General features: G+C 41.3%; 2 protein-coding genes across 8 annotated transcripts in view; both read right to left on the reverse strand.

Annotated features, from left to right (window-relative positions):
- FGD3 (FYVE, RhoGEF and PH domain containing 3) overlaps window positions 1-8,815 on the reverse strand; it is a 111,130-nt gene extending 102,315 nt beyond the window's left edge. For both annotated transcript variants that reach the window (XM_015293410.4, XM_046900169.1), the window contains exon 1: window positions 1,082-8,815. In XM_015293410.4, the coding sequence (XP_015148896.1) occupies window positions 1,082-1,100 (19 nt within the window). In that variant the 5' untranslated portion in view covers window positions 1,101-8,815. The remainder of the gene's footprint in view (window positions 1-1,081) is intronic.
- A 3,028-nt stretch (window positions 8,816-11,843) lies between these two features.
- Window positions 11,844-23,328, reverse strand: part of BICD2 (BICD cargo adaptor 2) — a 119,364-nt gene continuing 107,879 nt past the window's right edge. For 4 of the 6 annotated variants that reach the window (XM_046900172.1, XM_046900173.1, XM_046900171.1 and 1 more), the window contains 2 exons: window positions 17,155-17,365; window positions 13,882-15,572 (listed from right to left, as the gene is read on the reverse strand). In XM_046900172.1, coding sequence (XP_046756128.1) covers window positions 15,525-15,572; window positions 17,155-17,365 — 259 coding nt within the window. In that variant the 3' untranslated portion in view covers window positions 13,882-15,524. The other 2 variants (XM_414332.7, XM_004944558.4) reach the window with 2 other exon arrangements.

Consider the following 23,328-nt stretch of genomic DNA (forward strand, 5'->3'; position numbering starts at 1 on the left):
TAAACCAGAGGAAGGAAGTCTGAAAAAGATTTACCAGTAAGGAGCCAACCTGGCTTTCTTGACAGCACTTTGATGAATCCCATTGATTACATTCAAGATACTGCCTCAAAGCACTAATCCACATAAATGAAGGTAATATGCAACCAGCCATTTCAGAGATTAAACTCGTCGTGTTTATTGCTATACAAAATAGTCGTAGCTCCCTGAAATTAGTCCTGTCCTTTAGTTCAACAGGACGGATCATCTCTGAAGGACTTTCTCATCAGAGCAGATCCAGCTTACCTGTTATTGTTACACAGTTATCAGACATGGCCCATGTTCAGCAGAAACAGACTTAACAATTGTTGGACGTTATCCAAGGAGGTCCTTGCTATAATGTATAGAGCTAAGACAAACAACTGTTTACATTAAGCATATTTGATATGGCACCATAAGAGCAAATGACCATCATTCTTTTAAAGGGTTGTTTTATTTCCTGTGCATTTCTTTCCTCATCCTATCCAGCATTTGGGTTTGATTAGTTGTATTTTCTCAAATAGCTAGGGAATTTTTCATCGTAGGTGCTCTCAACTCCTACTGTCTGGGCATGGGCAGTATTTAATTTGCGCCTCTGACCAGAATCTGTTGAATTCAATGAATAATTCTGAAGGAAGTTTACAATTTAAGCAAATATTAAGTTGTGCCCATTGCTTTTGGCCAGCTAAGAGTGTAACAAAGGGCCTGTGTAAGTTTCTTCACATCTAAGAATAAGCCATTTCTTCAAGTAAGGTAAAAGTGATCTGCAGTCAGAGAGCAATTTCAGTAGATGTGCAACAAAGAAACATGTGCTCTTTTTTGCAGCTCTGCTAAGGAGTTGAAGGAATAACAGCTGCTGAGAAGACAGGCTGCCACTACCAGTAAAAAGCAAAACAGCCACAGAAGTAGTTTTGTAACAGGAAGGTGGGATGCTTCCTCTGAATGTTGCTTAGTTGCATTTTTTCCCCTTGAATTGAGAAGCATCCCATCTTTTAAGTGTGGGGAACGAAGGCTGGGAGTGAGCTCTGGAGCACAGCTGGGGTAAAAGCATAGACTTTTGACTGACCTGCAGGCTGTAGATCCATCTCCAGCTACGTTCAGACTTTCCTCCTCGCATGACTGTCAGAGCTGCCTCCCTTCAGTCTCTCATGAAGGAAGTCATAATAGGAACAAGTTTGTCTTGTCAACACTTCTGTCACTTCTGCTGTCCTCAGGCTTTATCTCTAGGAAGTCAAAGCTTCTGTTAAATAGAATATACACTGATTGGCTGTCTTCTGTACTGAACTGCATCTTGCTGAGCACCATACGGTCTTAGTTTTATTAAATCTTACTTACAAATGAAATTGCACTTAGTCCAGCATACTTCCGTCCTTGAAGCTTTGAAGGACTGGGCAACACACATTGAATGTTCCCTTTATCATGGGATATTTTCTGCTGTTTTCAAACCCTTTGTGTCTAATGCACACGTATATGAGGCTAAGAGATAAAGGTCAATACACAGAGCAGAAGCAGTTAGTGAGGTTCACACAAACACTCGCTCTTTCTCCCTGCAAGTAGAAAAAAGTTACCTGTCACAATGCATTAAAATTCTTCTATAAGAAGAGTGCTCTCAACACAAATTAATTCTCCCACATGGTAGGCTGTGAAGTTAAGTAAGGATTAATATTGCATGTCCAGGAAAGATAAACGTAAAGAGGGTAAAAATAACCTCTCATACATTTAATAAGACACTGGAGACCAAGAAGCTAAGGCTTTGCAAATACAAGGTTTTGTCTACATGCTTTTCATATAAGAGATGCATGTTGTGTTCTCCTCCAGATGATGTAATCCTCAGGGTGACCCTCATGTGCTTTTGCCATCATATGACACTCCTCTACCGACTATACAAAGTTCCTTTGTGTACAGATTCCTTATTTATAACTCTCAGAATTTTGATCAGAGCATCATTATTTTTTTTCTTTATGAAAAGACTACTTTTAATTTGAAGATGGAGATGTGGAGATGAATATAACTTGTCTTTGGAGTATTCATGCAATCTCATTTTCATGAATCTGAAACCGAGCCCTTTCAATTACAGAGAAAGAAGTACTGCTTTATTTCTCATTCACAGTGAGATTAAACCGGCAATTGCAGTACAAATCTAAAACTTATGGCAGCACTGAGGCTGATTCTTTTGCTTTCACTTGATATTTAGAAAAATGGGAATAAATGATTCATCAAAGGTGGCTTTTGAGGGGAAATACTTTTGAGATGAACCCCGCTGAGGTAGGGTGGTTTGTTGTTTTTTCTTTTAATGATACCTTAGGCATAAACAAGTTAATTCCATATTCACCAACGCCAGTTACCAGAGCAGCTAGGAATCCAGAGGAAAATAAAGAACAGAGCAGCAGAGAGACAAAAATAAGGAGCTGCAGATAAGAGTAAAGTAGTCCGACATCCGAGACACGGGTCTTGAAGCAGCTTATTTGTACAGCCGTAAGATTTTTTAGCAGAGTGGAATACTTAGTCTTTAATCCCTGCTTTGTAAATGACTTAAATTTGTATTAGGGACTGTCGTCCTTAACACTGAGGGATTTCAAACCCTAGAATGTCTAATCTCAGTGGTATACACCAGCCTGACAATTTTTTTTCCTATAAATTGATTCAGGTCTTCCAGATACATAAAGTTGTGCTCTGGACTCTGAAAGCAGAAGTAGGCTGATATAGATAAGCTGTGATCACAGTGTGTCACCCTCTCTTTCCAGAACCTGATCTTCACAAGAACAAAAAACATTCTTCTTGGAGTCCCCAAGGAAGACAACAGAGTCATTATTCATCTTTTAAATGCTGTGCTAGGGAAAACAATAATCCTGTTGCTTTTCCTCTGATATCAGTGGTCTACAGGAATGCTGGGTTCACTCGCTTTCCTTCTCTCCTATCTTCTGTGTCTCCAAGTGTGAAACAAGGGTAGTGCCCTACATCAGTAGTGGACTCCGGGTGTCCTGACCAGGAAAGTTACACTTCATCTGCAACTATCCACAGTCACAGGAGCTGATGATGAGAAGGAGGAGGTGTTACTGACCTCTTTAGCTAAAAGCCAACATGTGTGGCAGCCAACAGACTCTTTGTCTGTCTGTGAGTGCGTCTCTGTTTGCTAGCCACAACCAGAATACCAAGGTGAAATTAAGACAGAACACAGTAGTGTTGCAGAAACCTCTGTGCATATATTAGGTTGTGTTTACGGTGGTTCTGCATTTATATTTTTAGACTACTGAAAGGTGTAGGCTCGTCAGACACGTATATCCATCTGCAGAATTAGGGATGAACTCGGTGACCCACAGGGTCCTTTCAGTCCCACGTTTGCAATTTATTTTGTATCACATTGTAAAGTAAATGAGGAGTTAAAGCTTGTCACCATTTGATTAACTGTTTTCAAACAAAACTGACTTTTATACTACCTCAAGAACAAGATATGCTTTATGAATGCAATCATCTGACATGGCACAGATACATCGAGGCTGATATTTTTCAAAAGCAAAGCCTTTTGGGAACATAAACTCCATTATTCAAAAGGAAAAGGACAGAGGTACCTAAATGCTCCTGGCTTTGAGCAGGGCTTGGATGAAGCCTTTTCAGAAATTATTAGTTCTGAAGTAAGCGATGTAAACGGCACTGTAGATTTTCACCCCAAAAATTTTCAGTAAAGTAAAATCAGCCAGAGCGAAATTCTATCAGTTTTTGCTTTGATAAGTTAGGCATTAAAACTGGAATCTCTGTAACAGAGAAGGAAATACTGTTTTTCTGGACGCAGATTAGAAGTTTACTCCAGTTTGAAAAACACTACACATGTTGACTTTTAAGATCTGCCCTGATGGTCCAGCAGACTCAGCTTATAGCTTTTCAGCAGGAAGAGAGAATTACAGCACTTGATTTTGTCATCTCAGTCAGTATTAATCTGGGTGCAGAAACTAATGCTAATGGCATTCTCACAATGTTACCAAAGGACTTCAAATCAATTACTTCAGTATTTGTCTAACTTATGGGTGACCCTGCAAATAAGTTACAGCCAAATCGTTTAAAACTGCTTTACTCTGAAAAAAATCATCGGAATGGTTAGTACAATATTTACAGAATTAATGCAAACATTTTTCTGTTAAAAATAGATTCTTTGACCCTTCAAGTGATTACTGAAGTCCTCATACAAAAACTACTCTTCAACCATCATGTATGAAAGTTTCAAACCAGCCATCACCACTTGCTCTTCTCACAGACGTAGACCACCGTTATCACAACCTTGATGAAGTTCTGCCTTAATTTTCTGTGTAAATAAGAAGCCTCTTTCTTCAACCTCTTTGAAGACTGAACCATTCAAAAAAGAAAAGATGGCAGAATGAAGGCAAACCACTTAACATAGGTCTTTCTTGGGTATTTATCAAATTCTACTGCAAAGAGCTTGGGGCCAATGTTTCCCCACACCTGCGTGCACCTCCGTGTCTTACCACAATTCAGTAGCGATTGAGTGTCTATCTTCTTTTTCTTGCCTTCATACCTTAATGCTCCCCAGTGAAGTCTATGTTCTCGTTCAGTCTTACCATAGAGAGGGGCAGGTTGGCGCTGGGAGCTGTTTTTACCATATGGTAAAAGCACCTATCAGATTATTTCACTTATGTGAAGAATGATAGTATCTAGAAAGGCACACCATGAATTCACGTCCTGTGCAGACCAGAGCCATCAGCCTGTTTCTTCATTGCTTTTCAGACCAGTTGATCACGTTGGGACCAGACACTGGAATGTCCTGTAGTCATTGAAAGAAGGGCAGAAAATATCCGTAACAAAGGAAATTGCTATTGAAGGTGTAATAGATAGGAGACAAAAGCGGAAACAAAGCACCAAAGCACATCGCATTACATAAGCAAAGCTACACTATCTTTGAATGACTGAGTGCATGGGATGGCCCTGAGCTGACAGGTATGTCTTTCCCAAAGTGCTGAAGCAAGCTAGACAGAACCAGCAAGAAACAGCCAACGAGGAGATCAAAGATGCAGGAGTTTGTAATTGCTGTTTAACAGAAAGTATCTCGGGAGTGGTGTGGAGCCCAGTGAACTTCTCCCATCAGCTCTGAATCTCCTGCTGATCAATCGCAAAGCAGGAGCATGTTCCTGGTTCTCTGACTCCTGAAAATAGTATGAGATCCCAAACTGTGATGGCATGACTGGGAAGAGAGACAAAGCATGACAGCCTCTATAAAACTGCACATTGAACTTCATTCTGTCTGCCATGCACGTGTGGCCGTGCTATCCGTTAGGAGATGAGATTTATGGCTTATTTCAATAGTTCTTGCTTTGTTCCTTTCCTTACAACAAGGACTCAACATTTGCTGCAAGAGCCTCAGCAGTGCTGGCCTAACCGTTACCTTTCATAAAGACCCTGCACAAATGGGAATGCTGGTGAGTGGCAAGCTGAAAACATGTAGAAGTGTTCTTTTATTTGCGACTGCCTCCACCTAAACTGGCCACAGTCTGCTGCACTCACTGTCGTGAGATCTTGGCCGTGCTGTTTGGAAACAGTGCTATCAAACTCCTGACGGAGGAGAGGCCAAGGGGTAATGCAGGCTGAGCTCCTGCTGCATGGAGCCCATTTAACTGATGTGCAGCTGGAAAAAAATCACTTGAGCTAGCCCACCACCCATCCCTACGAGGCATGGCAATTAGCAGGCAGGGCAGGTTCCCAGTCATGGCAGGTCCAGCACAAGCCCCAAATACTTGATTATGTGGCGCAGTGACAGATGGCAAGTGCTCAAGAACCAAGCTGAGTTACCAGAGGGATTAATAAAGTAGAAAGAACTCCCTTAGAACTTGTGGTTCCATTTATTGTCTATCATGTGATTCTTAGGGTAATCAGTTGCAGCAATGGTAACCATTCATAAAGCTTTATGTTCCAAAACCTGCCAAACTTGTCAGAAGAGCAAGAAATACATTCAAGATGAGCTGTGAAAAGCCATGGGGAACACTGGCAAAGCTAAACAGGGGAAGGAAGGAAGGGGAGTGGGAGGGAAGGGGAGAATTCCTGAGACAAAAGTCAAATCTTTTAGCGTGGAACAAACGCGATGATTTTCGCTTTGCCCTCAGCGCACGTTTTCTCTGCGGGCAGCCAAGGAGAGCGGGCAGCCTCCGTGAGGAGCCGCTCTGTACTGCAGTGCCATCTAGTGCTCTCTGCGCAGACCTTCTCCAAAATTAAGTCTTGCAAGCGATGGTATTTGCACACTCAGGCATACTGAGCACATCCCTTTTACATTTGCTACCCTTTAGTTATGAATGGAATTCTGTCACGTAGAGCTACCAGCTCGATACAGGACTTTTAGAAGTGATTTTAAATGCTTATCGCAGGAACGAACCCTTAACCTGGAATTAAAGAGTTAATGAGAATCAAACGACCCTTTATAGGACTGAGGAGAACCAAAGAGAAGAGAATTACCGTAGGACATTCAGTCCTTTCCCAGCAAGCTGCGGTGAACTTACTCAAGGTTTTGCTTTTGAAGCACTGCAATGTTCTGCAGCCAAGACCTCTAAAACAGACACTGGCACTACATTTAAGCACTGGCACTTGGACTTCTATGGGTTTCTTGTTGTTGCTGCTTTTCCTCTATCCTAGTATGTGGAAGAGAATTCTAGAAAGATGGGAAGAAGGTTTACCTTCCATACTTGGTCCCTCTGCCCCTCCTCTTAGAGCACAGGCAGTGGTATTTCACAGAGCTGAGATTACGGAGACATTCCAGGCATTCAAGCAGTTCTTTAATTAAGCACAAGGGGGCTGGACTGGAAATGTGGCACTTACAGCACCAGTGCCACGTAGAAGAAAAACATAAACCTTCATTGGTGGCCAGACTTGGCAGAGAATATGATTTAATAGGCAACTTCATATTGGCCAGAGCCTCCACGCATTCTGCATGAACTGTTCCACACCAGTACAAATTTTAAGTCATCTGCCCAAATGTATACCATGACACGCTGGGCACTGAGAATAAATAATAAAACCGCTTAGCAGCGGGCAAGGAGGCAGCGCTGCTGCCCAGCCTCGGTCAGCAGGCGTACCCAGGCAGGGACTCACACTTCTTCCTGCCAGTCTTGAAGCTAACCTCTGCACCTTACTTAAGCCAGTTTTGGGCAGCTTCAGACTGTTCCAGTATAAACTGCTGCACATCAAAATAGTTGTATTTTGGGTCAGGTACGTAGGAGAGGTCTTCAAGCAAACTTAGTTCTCTTAATACAACACTATAGGAACAAACGAAGTTTAAAACACATTCGAAAGCAACCTAACCTGGGGCTAGTCAAATTTATCTGCTTAAACTTGATACTCACATTCAGATAAGCATACCTGTATTTAATTTGTCTCAGATATTAATTAGAAGTACCTTGATATGCTTCAATAGAAAATCTATGAACTTCAGTTGAAGATGACTGCTGCATCCTAGGAAACTTGCATGAAACATTCTGAATTTACACACATGAATTTATTCCTTCCCTGCACCTTCTCATCTTACACTGTTCCTTTCTGTAATCTCGTGTGCCTTTTCCTATCCCAGTGGCTAATAAAGGCATGAGTCGATCCCTTTAAGACAAAGAAGTGCACACTACGCAGTCTGTACTACCAGACTGCACTAATTTGCCAGCTGCTTTTTTGGAATTGAGCTGTTCCTAGGCTTTATGCCAAAAAATCCCTGCCCACAGCAGCTCCAGCTGCTCCAAGTTGCTCAAACAGTCCAACCCTAATTCATTGCTGCCATTTTTTCCTAGCTGCCTCCTTCATATTCTTGCATACCTCCCTCTCCTTCTCCGCACCCCTACAAATACACCTCAGTTAGCCCACAAAGAGGTATTTGGGATAGGACCATGGGCTGCTTTTGCTGCTGTTCTTATGCCTCTGTGAAAGCAACATCTCCTGTGCAACTACACAGGTGGAAGTGGCCTTCAGAGGAATTGGGGGGGCCTCCTACAGATGATGCAGAGATGTAAGAAGAAATATTCATTGTTCCTTTGCTGGGCAATGCTCTGTTAGGTCTCCTCAGAAGAGTATTGATCCCCACAGACATGAAGAAGCAGCACAAGTGACAAGTCACTGCTTCTCAGGGAACTGCCATTTAGGCTAACTTGAAGAGTTGAACTCACCTCAGAAAAGGAATCAGAAAAGATGGTGACAACAATGACTTTAAAAGTGATCAAAAAAAAAAAAAAGAAGAAGAAAAAAACGTTTGTGTTCTTATCATTTGCACTACCCAAACAGCTTCTGAGACTGGATTAGAAAGACAGAACATGAACATCCATCTCCAGCGCTCAGCCATTCTCTGGGCTCTAATTGTAGTTCTGCAGTGGTGTGCTGATAACGACGGGGGGTTGTAAACATCACCAAGATCTTAGCTGTGTATTTCACTGAGTCGGTGAAAGACATTTTGGAAAAGAAAATATATTTGGGCTTCATCTGCATAGCATCAAGGAAAAGAGGTAGAAAATCAAAGATGCAAACCTTTTCTCTCTTCCCCTGCTGCTCCAGTATTGTTCCTACAGCAGCAACTTAACAAAACCCCAAACTCTAAAGCCCAACGCTGGTGAGGCAAGTCCAGGTGTGTAGCCCCATTGGCTGCCTCTAGGAAGAGGTCAAGCATGTCAGACCTGAAGGCCAATGGCCTGGTCAGGGAGAACAGATGACAGACACACAGGGAGCTCGGGCTGAAACAGCTTTCTTCCAGCCTGGCCCTTACTGCCCGCCAAATGCACTGCTTCACCTCCTGCTCACCTGGGCAGCTGCTTCCTCCTCCCACACCACCATACAGTCAGACACGCTGACACAACTGCACACCATGAGGAACCTGCCCAGTTCCCCTGACTGGTTTTACAGATTAAAGCATTTGGAAACAGGAAAGAAAGAGTAACTCCCAACTTTTTGCCAGCAGATCTGAAGCATGGCAAACCTCCGGCATGCTGGGCTGTGCCAGCAGTGCTAAGTGAACCAGCAGCAGCTGAGGCCATGCAGGTGACCTTCATTGCCACCAGGTTCCTTGGCTCTGCCTGTTTCAGTTATGCTTGAACTCTCTGCTGTTTGATTCAAGTATTTGCACTAATTAAGAAGTTTCCCTAAGCATGAAAAGCATGCATAGGCTGGAGATAGCTGATAACGACGAATTCTGTCTCTATGGAGAGAGAGAAAATCACAAGGAATTTGCCTTTACAAAACCTGGTCATTGAGAGCCATTATTAGATAACCACACAAACACTAGCTAAAATAAATGAATTCTTTCCCCATCCTAATACAGCACAAGTTCAGGCTATTCTTTAGGTATTTAAAAACCTCCTCCTGAAACTGTAGGTTCATCAGCCTTCTCCCTGAGAGAGACTGCTGTCTTCTGAAGGGAGGGTGATTGCTACCTGGTGTCTCAGTTGGAACTGGATGGGCTTTAAGGTACCTTCCAACCCAAGCCATCCTGTGATGCTATGAATAAAGACTCGTTCACGTGGATACAACAGGAAGCCAACGTTCTACTTCTGCATCAGATACTCTACTCTTTATCCCTTGGTAAAGCCCTGAGCTGCACTAATTTGAGTTCTAGGGTTGAAGCCATGCAGGGAAAAGATTGGTCACATCAAAAGATTAGTAGAAGCTGCCTGCTTACTCAATGTAATTTGGAGAAAGAAAACGAACTGTCTTAGTCAGGAACAGTGTCCTCACTAGAAATTATTATCATGCATTCATTCACTGAAAGTATATATAAACCTCTCATTGAATACACATATAAGGTTTATACACTTTAAATTTTCAGGTTTTCTCCAGTATAATCAGAATTACACTGCTGCAGCTTGGTGTTGGCTTTACATCAGAAGTAGTCTATTTTAAAACCTACAACCAGACCCAGAATCTTTTTCTTCCTTAATCCTTTCTAAATGTATCTATAATATCTAAGCTTTGACATCTTACAGCTGCTTCACTTGACAGCAGTCAAATCCAGTGACTCACGAGAAGCACGTCCCAACACCACAGGGCTGGATATGGTTCGGTGATGCAGATTCCGTGTACGAAATCAGGCCTCAGCTTACCTTGGGGATCCCATGTGCGGCACCTCAGGGAAAATAAGTCCACTCTGCAGCTGCGGTAACTCCTTTTTGTGGAAATCTGCCTTTGCACTGAGAAGCAGCAATCCACGTCCTCTACTGAAAGGACTGCAACGCGCTTGGAAATGTGAAAGGAGTAAGATGAAATCAGCTTTGGAGTAGTTTGTACGTGAGTGTTTTTCCCAACAACTACTACTGAATGTTTACTTGCTCGATACACAACTCAAATTTACCAGGTTTATTAGCTGCTTTGCTTGTTTTCAAGCTCACAGAGCAGGCCTTTACAGGTTTCCGTTGTTTCCAGTAGGTAGAAATGCCTTTACCTGGCGCTGAGCATCAATCTGTATCATCAGCCCTTACAAACACAAGAATGTAAATATATTTTTTAAAATGTAACTTCTGTAAACATTTGCAGCTGATTTGTTCCATTTATCCAGAGGGAGCTCCAAAAGCATGGGCGTCAGTTTGCCTTACCCTCATCCCACAAAACGAGGAACATGGTGACCTGCAGCCTTGCTTCTCTTTATCTTTAGGCATCTAAGTACTTCTGAAAACCTGCCCTGCTCCTCCTCTGATAAGTTTGTAGCTTTTTTCAAGCCTAGAAACAAGGATCCTATCGAGTTACTGAGTCCATGGCAAGCAAGGGTGTTACATTAGAGCTGGTAGATTCCCCCAAAATAAATACAGGGTGACCCACCCTCCCATCAGCAACAGCAACATCCCCCCCCCCTGCAGGCACTGAATTTGTTCTACACAGAAAACAGCCAAATAAATTCCTGCTTTAATTTGCAGCTTTTAGACTTAATATTCTACTTCCATTGTTTTAGTTTCCTGTGAAAGCATTTTTAATTACGCTGCCTTAGTACTTAAACAGGTTTATTCTTGTTCTTCTGTCACTTGCATGCATACATATTAATATTTCGTCCTCAAACTGCAGATACAGCTCCCACTATAGCAAAAGCAGAACTACACAACGAGGCCACACATCCCAGCAGATATGCTCTGCTAGTGGAACGCACACAATTCAGGAAGCTTTTTTGAGGCTTCCTTAGAGATTATGCCACTCTCGAGTTACACATTGTGATGATTAGCTGGTGTAATAAACCTGATTGCTACCAGCAATGCAAATGTTAAGTAGAACAGTTGTAAGATTCCCACCTAGGGAAGTGAGAGTTAAACAGTATAGAACCATATTTAACATTCCTGCGAGTCAGTATCAATTAATTGCTCCAGGGATATCCTTCTATAGACACAGCAAACCTTAGCCATGCTCTCAGACTTCAAAACTCCTGACCAGTTTCTTTTGTTTGCGGGTTTGTTGGGTAATTCTACCGGGTAAACATTTTCTTACTGTGTTTTGAAGAGCATATAGCAATGAATGTGTCATCTCAGGACCAGGACCCACCACAAGCATCAGCCCTACCCTTCCCACACTGGTGACCAACATATGTGAGCCCTTTCCTCTGCTGCTGCCAGTGTTTGCCTGCTATCAGTGGAACAGATTCCGCCCATCTCCCTCAGAACCAATCCTGGGAGCACCACTGAAGCTGCACTGAGGATGATGCTCCCCAGACATGAGCACAAACAATTAATTTTGCAGTCTTGCAGCAAACTTAGCTGTAAGTTCTCTGTTTCTCTCAGATAAGTGTATTCGTTTAGTCCCACTGTGAAAATAGCTTAGGAAAGCTGACAAATTAGCACGGTGCCTTCTTAGAAATACAAGAAAGCAAAAAGCACAAGCAAAAAACGTGACTCCTTTTCTCTTTTATTGATACTGCCAATGTGACTACCTTTACGCAGGCAGATTGCTTTCCTACATTAACACTTTTTGTATTAATTTGGAAGTAACATTTTTCCCTCTATGCCTCCTAAGGTTATCCAATTAACACACAATTATACTTTTAAGAATCAGTTCCCACCTTTGTCTCTTTAACAACCACTTTTTTCAGATCTGGGTAAAGGTTACTTGGCAAGAATACATGCATAGGACATTAAATGGAGACCAATCCACCACTAAAAGGTAATGCACATAGAACGTAATACAGTACTTCGACATCATTTCAAATAAATACCCACATACAAATGTAGTAATTTTAAATGCAACAATATTTCTTATGAACCAATACTGTAACAGAAGATGGAAATACAAGTCCCCACATCTAGGAATAATAATGTTGTTCTTTTTGTTCCAGCAAACAGAAATCTTTTCCCCACTGTCAATATTATTTCAATTTGTACTTTTTTTGAGGAGGGGGAATTCCCCCCCAACAAGTACCAATTTAATCGTTCACGTCAGCCTCAGCAAACAGTACCCGAGAGGCAGGTACAGCTTGGTGATGCACTCCTCTGTTTCTGTTTCCTGAAATTACAATGATTAGATATAACATGCAAGAGAAGATATTAATGTTCCGTTGTTCACATTTGCAAACAATACTATGGTTAACTGCATCCACCACCATACGAAGCTAACGTTACATCAGTACTCCCGATACGCTCTGTACTGTTACACAGACGCGTTACTACATCTTGCTCGCTTGTTCGGTGTGAGTCCATTTGGTTCCCAAAGTGTATTCGGGTTTGTTTCGGTTTTGTTTGTTTCTCTTCCCTCTATTCCCCTGAATTTGTAAGGATTTGCACGATGAAATATCATTGACTAACAGAATTCTTTACAATTCCTTGAATATATCCTCTCTAGTACAGTAAGACTACCCATTACAAATGTGCGAAAGGGGAGTTCACTTTGCACTTATTGCTCCACGTCTTTACTAAGTTCCAAAACAGCCATTCCATTTCTTCTCGTATAGACGAAGCTATTCTAGGATTCTCCCTTCAAATGATTAAAGGCACTACTGGCAATGATTAATGACGAAGGCGCTGATAGATAACACCCTATCATTGACAACTTTAGAATTTTTCTTTCTAAATGTACCATAATTTGGCACAATAAAAATGAAAAAGTAACAAAACAATTCCAATTTGGAATTTAACTGGTACAGTTGTATAAAATTCTGTTAATCAATAATACTTCAGCTTCCTAAAACCCAGGAATTCTGGAATTTATAGGTAATACTACTTATTTTATATTTTTCAAGTGCCTATTACTGTTTTAACCAGAGCAAAGTCAAGTTTTCCTCTTGTTACATTGAACTATTCCTAAGAATAATAATACAATATGAAAAAAACCCCAGAATTTGAATACCCTGGATTTCTTAATGAATATGGCAGTTAAAAAAAAAAAAAAATCAGTAATTTAAACATATAAAGCTTAACATTTCATAATAATAAAAAGCTGCTGAAGCACAGCACACACATAGTTTAGCAGAGCTCCCGTTTGGTGCTGAAACTCTTTTCTAAACACATCTAGAGCCCCCCAAAAAAATCTCTGCCACATGCTGATGTAGAAATCAACCATCAGAAGTCGAAGTTGGAGAGGAACTATGAGCACAAACCACTGCATTTATATAAACTCTTCTACATAAGGAATTAAGGAAGCTAAAGAAAAATATCAAAATATCAAAAGTGCACAGGTTTAACCATCAGATGAACAATGAGCATCTGCAATGAAATAAGAAATTCCCCCATCCAAACATTTCTAGTAGATCATAATGTGGTGATCGTTACATTTGAAGTAGGTTTCTTCAGCACTTGTAAGTTTTCTTACTGCAGCAGCACTTATAGGTAAAGCTTGTTTGTTTTATAGCTTGAGACATAAAAGGAAAGTTTCAGGTAGTACACAGGGAAAGGTGTTTTCAAAAGTTAGGATCAGGGCAGTGGTTTGCATTCTTTGTGCAATGGGCTACCACTTTTAACCATAATGAAAGAGGCTAAGAAATGCTGTTGCACTGTTGGAAAGGCCTTCTCCATGGACTATTCTACAGCTGAAAAATGGAAAAAAAATAAAAGAGCATTAGAAAAAAAAAATCAGTGTTTATTTCTCACAGAACTGACAACTTAATACAACGTGCTGCAAAAGCTCCATAGCAGGTTAGTTGTTGAGGGAGTCTGTTAGCTTGCTGGGGTTGAAGCAGCGAATTTAGCTCAAAGATGCTTTCCAAGCTGATGAAACGGTGCTTTGAGTTTAGCCTGGAAGCAATAGCTTTGCAGAAAGAAAGTTTCTTACAAGTACTGAATAAAGCTTTGCTGTTCAAGCACAAGTTAACAGCAATAAATGTGCAAGAAACACTTTCCAGAAACATGCAGGTCAGTGTGTCATGCAGGCCAATGCAGGGAGCATCATTCAGAAGAGCCTGCTTGCAGAGGTAGGTGACGGCTGAAGAAATTTTACATGCTTTAGCCCAACCCATTGGAAGTGATATGAAAGACTTACAGCAAACATACATTTTAAGAAATGGTTAATCGGGGATTACAAGCCTCAATCTTAAATATAATCATTATCTAAAAATACAGACAGCAGGATCGAGTCACCTTTACCACCATGGCTCATTTCTTTTCTTTTCTTAAATTATAATAGATGCTAGAAGAAGTTTAACCATGACTTTGACAAGCTCAAATAGCAGTGACGTTTGTCTTTTAATTTATAGATCCACAGAAATGAAAGAAGGTAGAAATGATTACCGGGACTGTTGTGCTGATAGCAAAATTGTTCATGCTTGGAACTGAAAAGTGTGAGCTAAGATCAATAGTAATAGTCACCATCTGATAACACTGAAATCTTTCTATAAAGTTGCAGTTAATTTGAAAAAAAACTTAGCAATTAATTCAATTAGTTTCTCAGATTTCCTTTTTTGCCATCAGTATTTTTTGTGAAAATACTGCCATCGGAGACATGGACGCAGTGAAAAATGTATTACAGCTCCCTACCATAGTGGAAGCAAACTTCTAACTGTTTCTATTGGAGCAGAGAAGGTCAGCACGCCAATGCCTGCTCTACCAAGTATTTTTAAATTACACTTAATGCAGGAATGAGAAGAATAAAGGCCTTTTGGAAGATTGTGCAGCAAAGAAGAGAAAAGCAGGGTTGAAAATTGTTAAAACATGCCTTGCTTCTAAAATATCAAACCTGCTACTTAGCACTATTAAAGCTCAAATTCAGGAGAACTCAGTGTTTTCTAAACAAAGTAATATCAGATGCACAGAGCCTATTTTCTAAGGCCAGAATTGCTATTTGTGTCAACTTCTCAAGCAGTGCTGTTTGAGCAACACATCAGAATTAACAAAGCTGGGTTTATCCCCAGCTCTCAATACCGGGACATGCAATTCTGGCATTTGACTGTGGCATCCTGGTGTTTCTTGGCTTCATGGCAAGTTTTCCACAACTCCATTGGTTTGAAGTCTCATTGTATGGGACTTTTTTTCTTTATTTTTTTTCCTTCTAATATCTGGGAAGCCAAAATCCCAAGCGCTTTCCCCTCGCCGGGAAAACAAGCTGTGCTCCTTATTACCTTATACGAGTACTGTGATATCTCCTGACTACTTATAGGCAGAGCGGCAATGCAGAGGAAGCAAGCTGCTGATCATCTATAAGAAATGGCAGTGAGATGAGGCGGCACCACACCGGGAATATCAGAATGGCTTTATAAAACAGGACTACCGAGCAGACAACTGTGCAGTCTCGCCTTGCTTTAAGTACTACTATAGGCATACAAAAGTATTTGAAAGAGTACAAAATGAACAGGGCTTTACATTAAAATAAAGTTTGAGGCTAGGCACTTGAACACTGGTTTGAAGGAAAAAAAGGTGTGCCTTATTGTGCTCCACAGATTTTCCACAATTTTAGAAATAACTTTTTCAATCTTGATCTTCCATACAGGCACCAATTATGAAGTACACTTTTGTATTTTCAACCATTTTTAAATTAAGTGGCTAAAAAGGCCTCTTAGAAGTTCAACAGCAGAAAGGTTTGTTTGTTTTTATAGATTAATATGTATACTAAGCTACTTCATAAATATTTATTAGTGGGTGATCTGCTTCAATTTCCTGTGCCTATAATGTAGAGCCCTGTGGAACATGTTCTTGCATACGGAATGCAACATCGTTTGTGTATTTAAAAAATGATCAGAGCTCTGAAGCATCATCCTGTTTGGATTAATACTGAAAGCTGAGAAAAACAACACTAGACCATAGTCACATTAATTCTACACAGACACGTCGTGTGGCTACAGTGATAACCAAACAGGTCCCCTCCGAAGCGCTGCGCTGTGAGGAGCAGCAGGGCACTGCAGGGATCCTTTCAGGACACGGTACTTTTCCAGAGCATAACTTCCTCGGGTGGAACTGCCTACCGGGTAGGATCCCAATTCTCAAACTTTTAGGTTTTGGACCAGATGGGGCTAAATATTGCATATTTTTAATATAAATGTGCAAGTTTCTTCTGGTTAACCCTCTGAAGTGAGGGAAGCAGAGTGTAAATAACGTATCCTACCATGTTTTTCCTAGCTTTTATGGCCTATAAAAGCTTTGGGACATTGGTAAGTGGTGATATAACTGCAAGTTCTTAATATCTGCCATAACAGGCAAATTATTTAATTTTGGTTCCAGTTTGAAAACCGTCTCTATTTTCATGACATAACTCTAATCTGAACACTTGCTTTTCACCACTTCTAGCCACAGCAGCAAGGGAGGTTTTCTGTTTGTTTCTGTCTGTGAAAGCATTTATTAAAGTATGCTGCAACCCTGGAGAAAGGATCACATTTGTGCTATACAAACTACAGTTAGTAACACCAGATAGAATATATCAGGTGTACTCATAACACTTACCATAAACAGCAAAACCCACACACGTTAATTGTGGAAAAAGCTACTTCCTTTCCACCATTAACTTGTTAATACCATCCCCGTACTTAGGAATTAGTTACAGTTAAGACCACCATAATACAACTTGTATTACCTGGTTTAACAACTTACTAGTACAAGTCAACTCACCGCGACATTAGATAGTGGGGATTTACGCTGACAATTACAGCATAAAATAAGATGCATAATATGGTTTTTCTACACACCTCTCCTAGTCACAATAGATTTTATATTTTTCGCTACAAAACACCTGGTTATTAAGGACAGACCCTTCAGGCCTGTCTCCACAAGAGCGAATATGACTTACAGTAGGGTTACTGCTCTTGGCTTTGGAAGCAGATTTTGTGCGCACCCTTTTGGACTGCTCATGGTCCAGCTCCAAGTGCTCCAGGCGCTGGGTCAGTGCCAGTTTCTGCTGGATTGCCATCCGAAGCAAGGAGTTCAGAGTCTTCTTCTCATCTTCAGCTGCTGCGAGCTGCCGCTGCATTTCATCCAGCTGTGTGACATATTCGTCACATCTGCAATGAAATATATCAATCTTTAGCAACCCCGTTTCCATCTATCAAACATGAATCCCTCGTGCCCGGCAGATATCAGCACAGTCTCATAGTTTTGTGGTTGATTGAATACAGCTTTAAATAGGAACTTTGTCAACCTGTGGAAATCACAACTGCTTTCAGTGGGGTTCTTACAGTCCCACGTTCAGCACTTACATTCATGCCTTTCAATGCAGCACAACTAAGGGCATCCCTGGATAACTGAAGTATGGAGCCTGGTGTACAACATCTCCTGTGTAAGATGGGTAGGATGTCCTACAGCCAATCTGCCTGACACAGTGCACAGACGTAATGCAGTCAATTTACTTTTGTCTCCACTTACACAGAGACCGCATCCATTCTTTCAGGCAGCAAAAGGAGTCAGAGGGGAGCAGTAGGAGTGCTGTAATATGGCCATTACCAGAGCCGCTATTAATGCTGTTCAAAGAAACAGCCTGTGAAGCACAGGGGCAAGTCACACAGGGAGTACAGGAACCAATTCCCAGTGGAGACTGAACAGCATTGTTATGAAGATGCATCTTTAATAATTTTAGTTTCATCTACTCTGTCTCCTGATGTAAAAAAAACTATGATCAGTGTTTTATTACTGCTTTTTCTACAGCAACTTGCTTTTATATGATAGTTTTCACCACCAAAATTGATTTTGACCCAATTAAACAACAGAACTGGGTGTTACTAGGATCCCCTCAGGGGAGGCCATACAGATGCCTGCTTGGAAGCTACTTAGCTTGCAGGGTGCACCACAAACAATTAAGAAGTGTCTATCTTTATATGTACATAAGTGCACATTTACTGCACACAGAAGAATTACAAATATGAGTAGAAAGAGAATAATCATAGGTACCAGCTGGAATTTACAATGGCCACATCTGTAAAACACGGCTACTTCATAAAAGCAAAAATATCTGCAAAGAAGTTCCTTTTAACGCCAAAATGGAAAAGCCCCCGAGGTTATGGGACATTCACCATCATTAAACAACATAAAGAAGACTGGAAAAAAAAAAATACCCACACTGAACAAAACCGCATTCACATGCAGATTTGTCAGCTGTGCTTATACAATGAGGTCCCCCATTCTGTTCTCCCTGACTTCAAGCAGCAGGATTAGGCCTTATCCTTAACCAATTTTTTCTTGGGAAGAGAACAAGGGAAAGGGAAAAAAAAACGAATTTTATTTTGAAATACATATGGAGATTATACAGTAACCCAGAAACGTGTATGTAACATCTGCAATGTAGCTTAGCCTAGCAGAAGGCTTTGAGTTTAGGGCTGCTGTGTGCAGGAACCTCCACACAAATCTTTGCATGCTGCTGAACCACAGTGGAAACCCTGTGTGAGTTCATGGTGAGCTCAGCAACAACAAAGCAATAACAAAAAACAGGAACCCTAAGCATGCTGTTTTCTCTTCAAATTTAGAGGGACATCACAAGGCAAAACAGGTCCATGCACCTCTGTGAGTGCAAGCAGAGAGGAAGACAGGTAGGAATAGCCCTTGGAAGTCTGAGAAAACAGATAAATCTTGCAGCCATACCACTCCTCCCTGCTCTCTTATGGAAGGTGGCACCTGGCACCAGCTTCAAATGAGGACGGGGCTTCAGGAATGCAAAGCTGATAACATCTCTACTCGCCCTGTGCCCTATTGCTCTAGTTTGTTAGAAACGCATTTTCTTCATCTGCAGATTGGAACGAAGCACAGACTGAAGACGGAAGGCTGAGGGCTGTTGGATTTCCCTCCAGTTTTTACATGCTCTTGTGACATTCAAGGTGAGAAGTGCTGAGCCTGGTCACTTGTGCCAAACCTGATAGCATGGACGAGCACTTGTCAGTCTAGAAGCCATAAAATAGTTGGCATGTGAGCTGAGCTCTAAATGAAGCCATGAATTTGACTCCAGAAGGCTACTGTAGCAAGCTGGTACCCCAACACACTTTCTGTATGTAGTGCAGAGGTTCAAAATATCCAATGATTGCCTTGAAAAGTGAGGCATTCAGTACGTCAAATGCCTCCATCACCTTTTTCCATACAACTCTATGAAGGCAGTTTTTCCTTCCTGTGCGACAAAAGGGAGTGTTATCAATAGCATACAAACAGCTGCAGTTTTTGCTATGCCTGAATAACTATTCTTTTGTGTGCGAAAGGCATGGGAGAGGCAGGAACTCTAACTACTATGGCTGCACACCTCTGTGTGTCCTGAATCTGTTTTCCTGATCTTTAAGTGAGATGAAACGCTACAGCCTCAAAAGCAAACCTTATCCTGGTATGAGGGGAACGATACGTAATGCAAAACACTGCAACAGTTCCTTTGAACCAAACAGGTGAGGACTGTAAAGTGGATGGGAGAGCAGACGCAGTGTGTGCAGGTGGACCGTGATGTGCCCTACTTCTCCCTGTCCTGCTGCTCACCCACTTCCCATTGCATTTCCTCCCACAAGAAGTTAGCTTCCCTAGGCACTGCAGCACAACACAGCCTGCAGAGCTGCTTTGCTCAGTGCAGAGCTACCAGCAGTAGCAGCAGCCACAAACGCGTGCTTTTGTGGTACGTGTAGCTGTATTTCTGCTGCTTTGCAGATAGAACAGTAAAATATCCTTCCTTTTCACAATCTTATTTGCCATGTGCTGGGCTACTTCCCAGCTGTATACTCAGTGCAAAATCATTAGATCAGAACACAAAGTACCTTTGTTTTAAGAATGCTTTTGAAAATATAATTGAGCTCTCATGCTTTAAAGAATATGAAATCAGCGTAAGGCTGTTGTGCATTCACACATTCACACTGCTAAGTGGATACTGAACAGAATCCTTTGATGTTGTCTATTTTCTTGGGATTGGTAATTAACAACAACAGAACAAAGAGCTTAAGGAAATACCCACTCGATTCTAGAAAACACCACCAACAAAACCAAATATCTACACAGAAGAAATACGAGTTTTGAACATTAAATATTATGTCAGGAAAAAAAATCCTCTCAAACTATCCAATGTCTTTTTTTATTATTATTATTATTATTTTTTTTTTTTTACAAATCTAACGAGTTGCTTCATTTTCAGAAGCTGCAGATCACTACCTCTGATAAGTGGCGGTTTTTCCCTTATTTCTACATATTATTTTCTTTAACCTTTAACGTGTACCATACTTGGTACCATTTACAGCTGAACCCACTACTGACTCAAGATCTTTCTGCAAATAAGAGACATAAGCAGAGGCACCTGGATATAATTAAACTTCTCCCCCCTCCTCTGCAGTCAGTACGAGGCCCGTAACACAATTTCCATGGAAGTAAGACTGAGGTGTGACTGAAGGAGGCTTCCAGAGCATCGACTGCTCTCACTTCTATATGGAGAGATTAAGCTGTCAGCCTACGTAAGAAATTATGGCACGGAAGATTTAAACTCCCTGTTTTTCATCTTCATTAAGAACTTAGAAACATGTTAGTAGAGCAGCAGTTAAAATGACGTCTAAATGAATAGTGACTGAGTTCAGATGTAAGGGATATCAGCCACCTGCTTCCTAACTGATTCTTTATGTTAGAAATTAATATTAAAGACAGAATTTTAACACCTCCTTTCCTTCACCTTCCCCCTCCAAAGGCTCTGTGTTGGTGGCAGATGCAGATGAGCTCCATGGATACTGCAAGGACCAGGACTGAGAACAAGGTTTACAGTTTATACTATTTAGATTGTTAACTGCCAGGCCAAGGTTTAAATAAGGACTTGTCACAAGCTCACCACAAAAAGACAGAAAACTGAGGGTTGCCATAACATACTGACAAAAACAGCCAAACCTGAGCATTACAGAATTATTAAGGTTGGAAAAGACCACTAAGATCATCCACCCCAACCTTCAACCCATCACACCACCATGCCCACCAAACCAAGCCTTCAGGAACAGCCAATCATAACTATCATCCCACCTAGCCTACCCAAGCTGGTCTCCCCCAGAGGAACACACACTGCATAGGTTTTGCACATCCATAAAGAAAAATACATTTGTTTCTAAAAGTTTTCAAAGCAGAATTATTAAAAAAAAACACTACAAAAACTTGTTCCAGGCAAGCAAGCTTGTCACACACACCAGTCCCTATTCAGCTACACAGAAAATTCACCCTGCTCCAACTGCATGACCCTGGGCCTCTGGTAGGTCAGCATCTGAATGACTTTGGGAAGTACACCAAGCCCATCTCTTGCCTTCATGTGCACAGTTGTACTGCGTGGACTCAAACCCCAGTAAAATAAAGCATGAATCCTGAAGAAGGCAGAAGAAAGAAATCCTCAGGATTAGCCAGCTTAAGGTTATAGGTAAGCAGGTACAAGTAGGTCGGTGAAACTTCAGCCAGTTGCTCACCGGCAATTCCTCCCTCAATGCCTTGCATTAAAAAACTCATCTGAGTTGTGCATTGAAAAGAATAAATGCTATCGCCTTTATATGTGTGTATCACTGACATCTGCACCATAAACAGTATAATTTATAACCAGCTATAGTTTTCTAAAATGTTTACAATCAGCCATGTGTAATCAGTGTCCATTAGTAAAAGCTATTAAAGGAAGTAATCAAACCATAAATCTCTTATAATTTGAAACACGTGGGAAGGATTGTGCACAGAGAGGGAACAGTCAGCCCCACACCGCTGGGTACTGCAGCTGCTCTGAACTTCCACTGATAACTCTCAAGGACAGATCATAAACTTTTATGGCAAATTCCCTCTTCTAGAATTCAAAAGAAAATTTTTTGTTTGTTTGTTTAGACCTATTTTAGAAGACAAAACTAATGATCTTATGGCACTAGATTAGAAGCAATTCCAAAGCTATCACCCAGGCAGGACATTTTTCCCAGGTCCTCACCGAAGGGGGCAGGAAAAAATGAAAACCTAACCCTGAACTCTCCATTCCCCTCAACACTATACAAAAAAACCAAACAACTACATGGCTACCTAAAAGACTACAGATACAAATTGCTGCTGCCGTGGTGTTCTCCATAAGGTATTTTCAAGTAACCCACTTCATAATTCGATTAAAAACAAAGGGGCAGACAAGCTGCATGCCGAGAGCTGGCATCATCTTTACTCTGAATATCTAAAGCACAGGGAGATCTCCTGTGTTCTGCTCTCCTCAACATTCAGCACTGCTGGGCTTCAAACAAAGCACCAAGGCACACAAGAACTCGTGGGGTAGACACAGTTACTTTGACAGATATCTGAGAGAAGACTGGGAGCTCATTGCTGCAATCCAGGTCTATCTACAAGGAACACCTTCACCAAGGCTGAGTGCCGATACATCCAGTACTACTTGCATTAGGCATTTTAGTTGTCGTACTATATGGAGTCCAGAGTAGGCCCATTATTGTTATAAACATGACTATTTAGAATAGTTCTTCTAGAAAGGACCTACAAGGATCATCCAGTCTAACTGCCTGACCACTTCAGAGCTACCCAGAAGTTACACCATTCTGTTAAGGGCGTTATCCAAATGCCTTTGAACAATGCAGGCAGGCACGGGGCATCAACCACTATGAAGAAGATATTACTCATGTCTTCTTCTGTGGGTAACACAGCTGAATGCTTTGGCCCTGCCCTGATGTCGCAGCCCAGACTTTCCAGCCATCCTCCATCAGCTCGAGGTCCTCTAGCAGCAGGAACAGGACACAAACTCTTACTCCTGTCTGACAATCCCACTCTGGAAATTTTCAAAGTCCCACTTTCAGTATCTGGTTCCTCTGAGAATTTATCCTGCAGGATATTTTTAGACAAGCTAAATATTCTACTGAGTGGAGTCCAGCATGAAGCCCCTTTAGCTATAATTCTCAATCCTTTAAGGACTGCACTGCTATCCGCATGAATTTAAGCTCCTTTATATTCTACAGCCCCTCGATGATCAAGAACACAAGAATACTTTCCCAAATACTTTGGATACTTGGAAAAAACAATCTGACAT

The sequence above is a fragment of the Gallus gallus genome, chromosome 12 (assembly GCF_016699485.2).
Source record: "Gallus gallus isolate bGalGal1 chromosome 12, bGalGal1.mat.broiler.GRCg7b, whole genome shotgun sequence".
Lineage (NCBI taxonomy): Eukaryota > Metazoa > Chordata > Aves > Galliformes > Phasianidae > Gallus > Gallus gallus.